At 41.7% G+C, this 10,425-nt stretch overlaps 1 protein-coding gene across 1 annotated transcript; it reads left to right on the top strand.

The window, feature by feature from the left end:
- The first annotated feature begins 3,856 nt into the window (after positions 1–3,856).
- Positions 3,857–4,729, top strand: LOC109827133. The gene has a single exon (XM_020394092.1). It carries the CDS (start codon positions 3,857–3,859, stop codon positions 4,727–4,729), a length of 873 nt encoding a protein of 290 aa, XP_020249681.1.
- Positions 4,730–10,425: the final 5,696 nt, after the last annotated feature.

Raw genomic sequence — 10,425 nt, 5'->3', positions numbered from 1 at the left:
TTTTTTTAGTAAAAAAACTACACCTTCCCTCTTCTTTCTCCGGGAGTTTTAAGCAAAATTTTAGAGGGTTATTTATAACTTTTGAAAATTTTTAGGTAATTTTCTGTAACTGTTGGGGGGTTATTTTCAATACGAAACCTTTTAGAGTTTTTTTGCAACTTTTAGGGGGTAATTTACAATTCATAAAACTTTTGGGGGTTTCTATAATATTTTGGGTGCCCATTTGCAATTTTCCAATCTTTGTGAGGTTTTCTATATTTTTTTTGAGAGTCATTTGCAATTTCTAAAGCTATTTGTGAGGTTTTCTACAAAATTTCCGGTTATTTACAACATTTGAAAATTTTGGAGGGTTTTCTGGGGGGGTTTATTTGCAATTTTTGTAACGTTTAAGGGGCTAAACTCATTAGTTAGTTGTAAAATTTATGACTTAGTTGTTAAACTTTTGAGTTAGCTGTTAAACTTATTAATTAGTTGTGAAACTTATTCAATGTTAAATTAAACTTATGAGACAGTTGTTAAACTTATTAGTCACATTTGTGAAACTTATTCGATGCTAAACTTATTAATTTAGTTTTTAAACTCATTAGATTAATGAAAGTAAAATCAATTTTTGAAAATTTGAAGATATAATAAGTTTAGCAACTATCTTATAAGTTTAAAACTAAATCATAAGTTTAACATCTAAGTCAAAAGTTTAACACCTAAACCATAAGCATTACTAACTAATAAATTTAGAAACTATCACATAAGCTTAATAACTAATTTATAGGTAACCAACTTATAAGTTTAATAACTACTAGTTTTATGCACGTGCAATGCAAGTGGTTAAATATCATGATTAAGTATTTTTAGTTTATTTCCTTACTAAAATTTATCATCGGTTTCACTTTGATAGTTTTTGCTCACTTACGTCTCTAAACTTTAGCATAGTGATTATTCATTTAGTTTCATGTTTGTCTAAATAGGCTATACCCAATATAAACTATCATGTTGATAATTGAATTGATATGAAACAAATATAATCAAAAGCCAATTTGAATTTTCCTTTTATATAAACCGACATGAAACGAAGCTTGTCTGAGAAAATATAGCATTGCAAAAGTGAAAAATATCTGAAAATAGCTTTATAAGCCAAGATGATTGATTAAAAGTGGACTAAAATGATACAAAAGAAAGTATGAATTTTGTCCCTAATTATTGATAGACTTCATAAAATACCATGAACGAAATATTACTGTTGTTATGGGACATATCTGTTCCACGAATATATGACATGATGAGTCAGCATCTTGACCAGCCCAACAAGCCGACACCCCAGTGTCGGTGTCGGCTGCTCTTACAGTCGACATGAGAGATCCTGACCTCCCAGACGAGTCGACATCTTTATATCGACTCGAGATGGTTGTTATCTGAGACGAGATGACATTCCAACCAGCCGAACATGCTGATACTCTTGAGTCGACGCGAAAGGCGGTGTCGATCGACACGAGAGTCAACAACTCAAAGATATGACCCTATGGGCTTTGTTTATCGACGAAGCTAAAGGATTGCCCTTATCTCAAACCTGTCAGCATAAGCGTCACTTCTCAATATTGTTTAGTCTTTGATGATCATCATTATGTCTCCGTCCTCAACAGTCTTGAAGATTTGTCGGCTGCTGGCTCCCAATACTGCCGAAGTGATCTCCCGCCACCCACAAACCAACACGTGTGGAGCAAATGATGACTTATTTTCCAACTCACTCCTCATCACTGCCTCACTACCGTCTTGCTACACACTCCTGAAGTGTCCAATCTGCCCTCGACATCCCCTATAAATGCAAATGCTATTCGCTATAGCTAGATGTTCGCAATCTAAAACCCTCAAGAGCATGCACTACACAAAAACAAGAACACATAGTTCTATTACTTCACTCAAGCTCAAGTTCATCAACCGACTTGATCGTCAGAGGTACCACGAGGGAACTTATCCCCGCCCTTTTACGACTCTTTGTGTGCAGATTGCTCAATCATCCCAAGTCCAAAATCAGGCATAAAGTCGAAGAAGAAAGCGACCCCTTGCAAACTACGTGACTTTATTTGGCTTTATGATATTTAACATCAATAGTTTGGCACCCACCGTGGGGCCTCTTTTCTTTTTTTGAGAAAAAATGCCAGCTCTAATATAGGATTTGAGCAGTCTCAACCTCGAAGACAGTCACCTAACTATGTTACTTAGGATCAATTAGAACAAGCGGTGAACCAACTCTCCCTATCACTTAAAGAGTAATTTGCCGTCTTGACCAACGAGGTTCTGTGGCGAATCCCACCACCGCCACATGCTGCTGTACCACCTCCACCCTCTAGAGACCAACGATCAGGAGCACCTCCTTCCCAGCAACGAGATGTCTCACTACAAACTCCTCATAATCCCCCTAAGCAGACGGAGAGTCGTCTCAGGCTTAAAGACGCCTCATGATGAAAGTTCCGGTCCCTGTCCTTATCCAAAAAAACCATGATGAAAGTTCCGGTCCCAGTCCTTCAGAAGGGCGTGCCAGAGGAACAGGCTTAAAGACACCCCACCATCGCGCTTCCCCATCCTCATCTACCACTTCAAGAGCTTCCGCCTACGATCGAGTATACATGCCGGTCGCTGATACAATTGGAGGGAATACCCCACTCTCGGACGAGATAATGGAATGCTCATTTGAGAAGTTCAAAATGCCCCACTTAGGGACATACTCGGGTGAAGGAGATCCTTCTGAGCATGTTTAAAATTATTTCAACATAATGAGTATGCTCTAAGTTTCTGAAGCAATCCTTTGTCGGTGCTTCCCTATCACCCTCACAGGAAGTGCTAAACTTTGGTGGAACGCTTTGGATAGAAGGTCCATCAGTAATTTTTGACAGCTAAGTTGAAAATTCATCCACCACTTTCTAGCTGACACCAAGCAGAAGCTCCCCCCTCATGTGCTGATCCAAATGAGGCAGGGACCAGAAGAGAGCCTCTGGGCCTACTTCAAGATATTCCAAGCTAAGAGGTTAGAAGTCAACAACCCGGGAAGCATAGTCGCCATGATGGCACTCGTTACCGGCCTGCAGAACAATGAATTGGCCGACTCTCTCGCTAAGAAACCAGTCGCCAATTATGAACAATTGATGACTAAAGCCCATGGATACATGGACATGGAGGATGCCTGGGCTTACAAGGCCTTAGAAAGGAACGCATGGGTTCCTATTGCCACGACTTCAACAACGCCAACAACCATGGCCGTTCCATCAGACCCTCCAACAGCGCCATCAATAATTCTATCACCTGAACCGACCAGAAGTCCTCCAAGGTTAGGATGGCAAAAGAATCCTCCAAAGGCCAACTTCACGTCCTAATCACTCGGATAGGAAAATCAGCAGAGAAATCCGGCACCAAAGGAATCTCTAACCATCTTAGACACCTCGCTTACTAATGCATTGTCTATGGTCCAGAGGAAAGGATATCTCAAAGATCCTACACCAAAGATGTTATCAGATCCTAGAAGCAGGGACACTAAGAAATTTTGTCGTTACCATCGGGATCACGGACACCTCACTAATGATTGCCGAATCCTCAAGAGGGATATAGAGGATCTGATTGAGAGAGGATATTTAAGAAATCTCACTTTCCGGAGAGATTACAGGGATACTGCCCTAAACAAAAATGATAGGAGATCCCGCTTGCGGCGCCTCGGCCTCGACCTCAAATAGACGAACAACCCTAAGAGACTACTCACAAAGGATTTATCAATGTAATAAGCGGTGGTCCTACAGTTAGGGGGTCATCCAACAATGAGCGGAAGAGATATGCTAGAAGAACGCTACAAGTCGGCCATGATCCCAAGAAAATGAGGATAGAAGAGCTCATATCTTTTACTGATGATGACCTACAGGGTGTTGAGATGCCCCATGATGATCCTCTTGTTATCACCACAGTTATTAATGGATATCAGGTGAAACGAATTATGGTCGACACCGGAAGTTCAGTGGGCGTCTTATATACTAGCGCCTTCAATCAGATGGGAATTGACAAATCCCACCTCCTCCCATGCAGAGGACCACTTGTGGGTTTCACTAGCCATGCCCTCATACCAGAGGGAATGATAACTTTACCATTTATATTAGGAGAATATCCTAGGCAAATCACTATCCAAATCCAATTTCTGGTAATGGATTTGAAGTCAGCCCATAATGTTATATTGGGTCGAATCGCTCTCCACCTCTTGCAAGCCATCCCCTCAACTTACCATCAGATTATCAAATTTCTGACCCCAAATGGAGTCGGAGTAGCCCGGAGCAATCAAAGAGAAGTTAGATCTTGCTATCTACTCTCGATCAAGGGGAAGGGTGTCCAAGACACTATGTCGATTGAAAAAACTTATCTCCAACTGGAGAAGACAATAGAAGGACCAAGGACGGAGCCAGTAGAAGAGCTCCATGAAGTCCCTATTGATCAAGAAGGAATGAAGACAATCAAGATTGGGTCCGGATTAGTTGAGCCCTTAAGAGGGGCTATGGTGGAATTTCTAAAAGCAAATACTGATGTATTTGCTTGGAGACCAGACGACATGCTAGGGGTTCCCCCCGAGATAATGTGTCATGAACTGGCCGTGAACAAACATGTCAAACCAGTTCGACAGAAGAAGAGGCATCTCGGCCCAGAGTGCCAGAAGGCGGCGGTGGACGAGGTAAATAGGCTTTTGAAAGCTGACTTTATCTGAGAGGTCCAATACCCAGAGTGGTTAGCCAATGTAGTCTTGGTGAAAAAAAGCACTAAACAAATGGAGGATGTGTGTAGATTTTACCGACCTTAACAAAGATTGTCCTAAAGATAGTTATCCCCTGCCTTCAATCAACTAGCTAGTTGTCGAGAACGCGGGACATGAAATGCTTAGTTTCATGGACGCTTTCTCTGGCTACAATCAAATTTTCATGGCTAAACATGATCAAGAGAAGACTTCTTTTATCACCAATGTGGGTACGTACTGCTACAAAATGATGCCCTTTGGACTGAAGAATGCTGGAGCCACCTACCAAAGACTCGTAGCTAAGGTCTTCCAACATCAGATCAGTCGTAATCTTGAAGCTTATGTGGATGATCTATTGGTGAAATCCAAATAAGCGTCTACCCATATTTCAGATTTGGACGAGACCTTTTCAACCCTAAGGCGACATAGAATGAAGCTCAACCCAGCTAAATGTGCCTTTGGAGTACAATCAGGGAAATTTCTTAGATTCATGATTACCCAAAGGGGTATTAAGGTCAACCCTGAAAAGATTAATGTAATAGAGTGACTCACAGAGCCGCATACTTTGAGAGAGATTCAGAGGTTGAATGGGAGGGTCGCAGCTCTAGATCGATTTTTGTCCAAGTCCACCGAGAGAAGCCTCCCTTTCTTTAAAATATTAAGAGTAAGCAAAATCTCAAAGGAGGGTATAGTCTGGACGACTGGATGCAAATCAGTATTTCAAGATCTCAAAGCTTACTTAAGTGCAAAGACATTGTTGAGTTAACCTATGAGAGGGGAGACTTTGTTTGTATACCTAGCCGTCTCCTCTGAAGCAATTGGTTCTGTCCTTATTCGGGAGGAAGAAAATACGCAAAAGCCCATCTATTATGTGAGCCGAATCCTCCGAGCAAGCGAACTCAATTATTCTTTTATAGATAAAGCTGCCTTTACCCTCATCCATATGGCTAGAAGACTCCGTCCTTATTTCTAGGCTCACCCCATTATTGTCAGAACAAGCCTACCCTTAAAGAAAGCTTTGGGAAGTCCTACCACATCAGGAAGAATGGTTTCCTGGGCGGTTGAGCTTAGCGAGCATGATGTCCAATTTGAACCGTGGATAGCTATTAAAGCTCAAGCTTTGGCCGACTTCTTGATCGAATCAACTCCCTAAAATGATGAACTAGAAGTACTTGCGCCACCTCCTCAACCTTCATCCCCAGAACGCCAGGCGATCCCTCTAACTTGTCATGCTCTAGAATACGATTCACCCGAATATGACTCATGGTGGCTACTACAAATAGATGGATCCTCTAGAGAGGCGGGCAGTGTAGCAGGAGTGGTCATACGAAGTCCCGATGGGTTGATATATGAGCATTCCATTTCCTTTAAATTCTTGACCTCGAACAACGAAGCCGAGTATGAAGCTCTACTCACCAGCCTCCAAGTGGCACGAGCTTTGAAAGCCGAATGCCTTTACATTCTAGCCGACTCCTAATTAATTGTCAATCAAATCAACAGACACTATGCTGCTAAAGACCCAAGGATGGCCATATATCTTTGAGTCGCCAAAGAACTTCTAACATCCTTATTGGAATCCAAGATAGTTCAAGTTCCCTGAGCCCTTAATGCTCGAACAGATGCCCTCTCCAAAATGGGATCAACGAATTTGGGAATTTGCTCTAGACCTGTCTATACGGACACACTGGAGCACCCCGGTATCTTGAAGACATTAAAGATCCTTATGGAGACACAAGAACCTATATCACCTTGTTGGCTAGATCCCATTATCCTTTATCTAACACAAGATGTTTTGCCTGAAGATCGAGTTGAAGCCAAGCGTCTGTTAAGGAATTCTCGCCGCTACCTTATCATTGAGAACCAACTTTATCGAATGTCCTATGTTGGCAGCAGTATAGGACCCTACTTGCGATGTCTGCGACCACCGGAAGCTCTCTATGTGCTTAGAGAGATCCATGAATGTATATGCAGGAATCATACACGGGCTCGAACCCTAGCACAAAAAATCATTCGCCAGGGTTATTATTAGCCGACTATCCTAGCCGAGTCAATGAAGCTAGTATCTCATTGTCAAAGGTGTCAATTCTTTTCATCCATTCCTCAACCCGCCGCAACTAAGTTGACTCCTATTTTGAGCCCTATACCTTTTGCCTAATGGGGCTTAGATTTGTTAGGACCTCTTCCTATGGCTTCAGGACAGAGAAAATTCTTTATAGTGGCAATTGATTACTTCACCAAATGGATCGAGGCCGAACCACTGGCTAAGATCAGTGAGAGCAATATCACAAACTTCGTATAAAAATCCATTATTTGTCGTTTCGGTGTGCCTCAGTCATTCATTACCGATAATGGCATCCAATTCAATAGTAGGGGTTTCCGAGATTTTTATGAAGAATACAACATTCACCTCAAGTTCGCTTCAGTTGCTCACCCAAAATCAAATGGACTCGCAGAAGCTGCCAACAAATGCATTCTTCAAGCATTAAAGAAGAAGGTGGATACCGTCCTAGGATGATAGGTGGAGGAGTTACCGAGTATCCTATGGTCATGCCGCACAACCCATAAGAATTCAACAGGGGAAACTTCCTTTAAGTTGACATATGAGGCTGAGGCAATTACTCCGGTCGAAGTGGGTATGCCGACCATTCGGCTACGACACTTTGATGAAGGCGTGAACTTGGTAGGACTTCGAGTCAACCTCGACCTCTTAGAAGAAACCAGAGAGAAAGCACTCAAAACATATGTCATCAACCAACAACGAATCGCGCGCCACTACAATAGCAAAATTCCTCTAAGAAGATTCAACGCTGAAGACCTAGTCCTTCGTAAAGCAATCTTTGACAAAGACACCAGACGAGGCAAACTAGCTCCTAACTGGGAAGGCCCCTGTTTTCGTGAAAAGTTGTCTTTTTCATTGCTGTAGAACCTGTTACACCATTTATCGATTACAAGTTTGAGTTAATCTTTTTATAAGATCTTCTTATAATGAGAAAAGTAAAGATTATAACTTTATGAAACAAAACGTAGCAGTAGTTTATCTCCTGTTGCTTTGTGTGGGATCTTTGCTTGTCCCAGGGACGAGTTAGTCCGTGCACCACTACGGATCAGATCCGGTTGACAAGTGTAATTATGCTCTTGCTTCATGAAGAAAACAATCGCAGTAACGACAATCACGACAATCACGACCAAACGAGATTGTGGCTCTTCTCGAGATCAAAACAAGGTTTGATCCGGAGGAAGGAGGGGGAGAAAATCTCAAATCTTTCAAAGGCTTTTTCTTTATGAAAAAGCTTGCCAAGATCTACCAATTCTCCTTTGAAATTCGTGGTTTACTATTCAATTAGACAACACCCCGCCCTCAGATTTTAGATCCTCTCAACTGAAGACCCTAAGCTTCTATTTATAGGCTTTTGTCACCGTGTTTTCTGATAAGATCAAGTGTTTTGATGTCATCTGCAGTTGATAACCGCCTAGGCGCCCTTAAGGATAGCTTCAGAACAGTTAGGGAGGTCCTGAGACGAAAGAATTCTAATAAAATATCGAAATCCGTGTTTTGGGAATTTGGGAGGCCCAAATAATCATGGTGACTCGGAGGTACGCGAGTCACCATTTGGTGACTCGGAGCTGTGCAAGTCTTCTGGCCAGTTGTTATATCTTTTTGACTCTTTTGGCTGTTTGCATTTCCTTCGGTTCACTTGCTTTCCCCTTTACACGTGTTTTGTTAATTTGTTGACTTGCGCGCTTTTACCGATTCCCTTCATGTGTTTCATCGTCGTCAGATAAACTTCTTTGACTCGGATGATGTCGTTCATCATGTTCTCTTTGTTTTGAGCTATGTGTGGGAACCCATAGGCAATTTTTGACGCTTACAGATACCCCCCTCCAAAGTGTTTCAGTCTCGTTTTTTTATAGAAGAGCCTGGAATACTTTTAACATGATAGACCCAACCTTCAATCAGTATGACAAGACCTGTAATTGGTTTCCGCTCTTAGCTTCTTCAGTCTTTAATCTACTTAGTATTTTATCGAATAGATAAAGTTCTTTCGGTACTGCGTTTATCGTCTGAGCGCTGTTGAAGTCTTGAACTGAGACTGGTGTGTAAGTTTCTGAACTTAGCTCGTGCCATCGAGTTGACTTTGAACTGATCATCTTCGTCAGAATTCATATCCGTAGTTTTGTTTTGGCGAAGTCATCGGTGCGTTGACCTGTGTTAACACAGTTTATACTCGTACGTTAACTGGAGTCTACAAAGTTTAAACTCTTAAGACGTTGGAGTTAGGAGGACCAGTTTATACTCGTATACTCATGGGAGTTTTGCTGGGTTATCCTTAAGAATATTCTGAATGATATTCTTCAGAAACTTTCCGGTAAAGGTAGGAAATAATTTAGACTCATATACCCATTGGAGTAGGAATACGGGTCCCGTATATGTTGAAAATACTCGAAAATAGGTTAGAATACCCGTAAATTGGCCAAACAATTTATCACACATGCGAGCCAGTAAATGGTGTCTCGCATGTGTGTGAGTCACCATTTGGTGACTCGCATGGGTGAGTTACTATTTGGTGACTCGCATGTGTACGAGTCACCATTTGGTGACTCGCATGTGTGCGAGCCAGCACAAAAGTTCTTGAGTTGATTCAAGACTTGGTTCGGTTTGACTTGGCTTGGTTCGGGTCGGTTCGAACTAAGTTTGGTTCAGTTGAGGGCTCTTTTCACTTCTTCTTCCTTCTCTTCTTTGTCGTTTCAAATTTCTTCCGAGCCATTTCCTCGAGAACGGTTCTCTCCTTCTTTCTTTTTTCAAGAAGCCTTCTCTCCTTTTCTCTTTGCTTCTTCAAAACTCGTGGTCGTCAGTTTTAATCAGCTTTTGAGGGCTAGGGTTTCGGCTTTTGATCTCCAGTTCTTAAGGCCAGTGACAGGATTTGTGCTACGGAGCCCATCCTATCCTTGCGTTTTAGGTATATCTCCTCTGCTTCCTTCATTCTTTGATTTAAGAATGAACAAATGAGAGAAAACCTCTTTTTCTTTTGACCTAGGTGTTGTGGATTTGGTTGCATTCGAGCTAGTTGTTGTTGATTCTTCTTGAGCGAATCTGTGTTCCTTTCCCCATCGAGCTTATTTTCTCTGATTCAGGATAACTCACACTCCCTTATTCCTAATTTCAGTTGAATTCAATCCTTTAATTCTCAATTTTGGAGAATAATTGAAACTAAAGTTTAATTTTAATGAGAACTGAACTTGAGGTGCTTGACCGCGGATATTGGTTTGATTCTGACTCTTAGACTTGTAAGAGTTGTTGTCTGGTTGCCTATTTGAAACCCAATTCTTGGTTTGTTCGATACCATTCGAGACCCGAGCACTTGATTCTTGAATTTGTGCTTGGCTATGTAAGAATGTTTGAATGAATCTGGCTTTGAAAGGAATCCAGAGTGTTTCATGCATTCGATTTGGGGTGGATTTAACTTGCATGTAAACTTGGAACGAGAATCGAGGCCTTAGTTTTGACTGTAGATAAGGACTGATACCCTCGACTTACCTTGGATGCATAACCTGGCCGAAACTCTGGCTTTGGGGGTTTTGGTGTCACACACTTGGTTGTGACTGAAATTTCTCGGGCCTTGATTTCCATTACGAACATCTATATAATTTGAATCCGGAACCCTGCATGA

Source organism: Asparagus officinalis, unplaced genomic scaffold, assembly GCF_001876935.1.
Source record: "Asparagus officinalis unplaced genomic scaffold, Aspof.V1 AsparagusV1_Un48, whole genome shotgun sequence".
NCBI lineage: Eukaryota > Viridiplantae > Streptophyta > Magnoliopsida > Asparagales > Asparagaceae > Asparagus > Asparagus officinalis.
The sequence above is the reverse complement of the archived record's forward strand: the minus strand, read 5'-3'. Positions and strand labels throughout refer to the sequence as shown.

Coding starts and splice junctions, on each gene's coding strand:
- LOC109827133 (XM_020394092.1), top strand. CDS start 3,857: ATGAGGATAGAAGAGCTCATATCTTTTACTGATGATGACCTACAGGGT.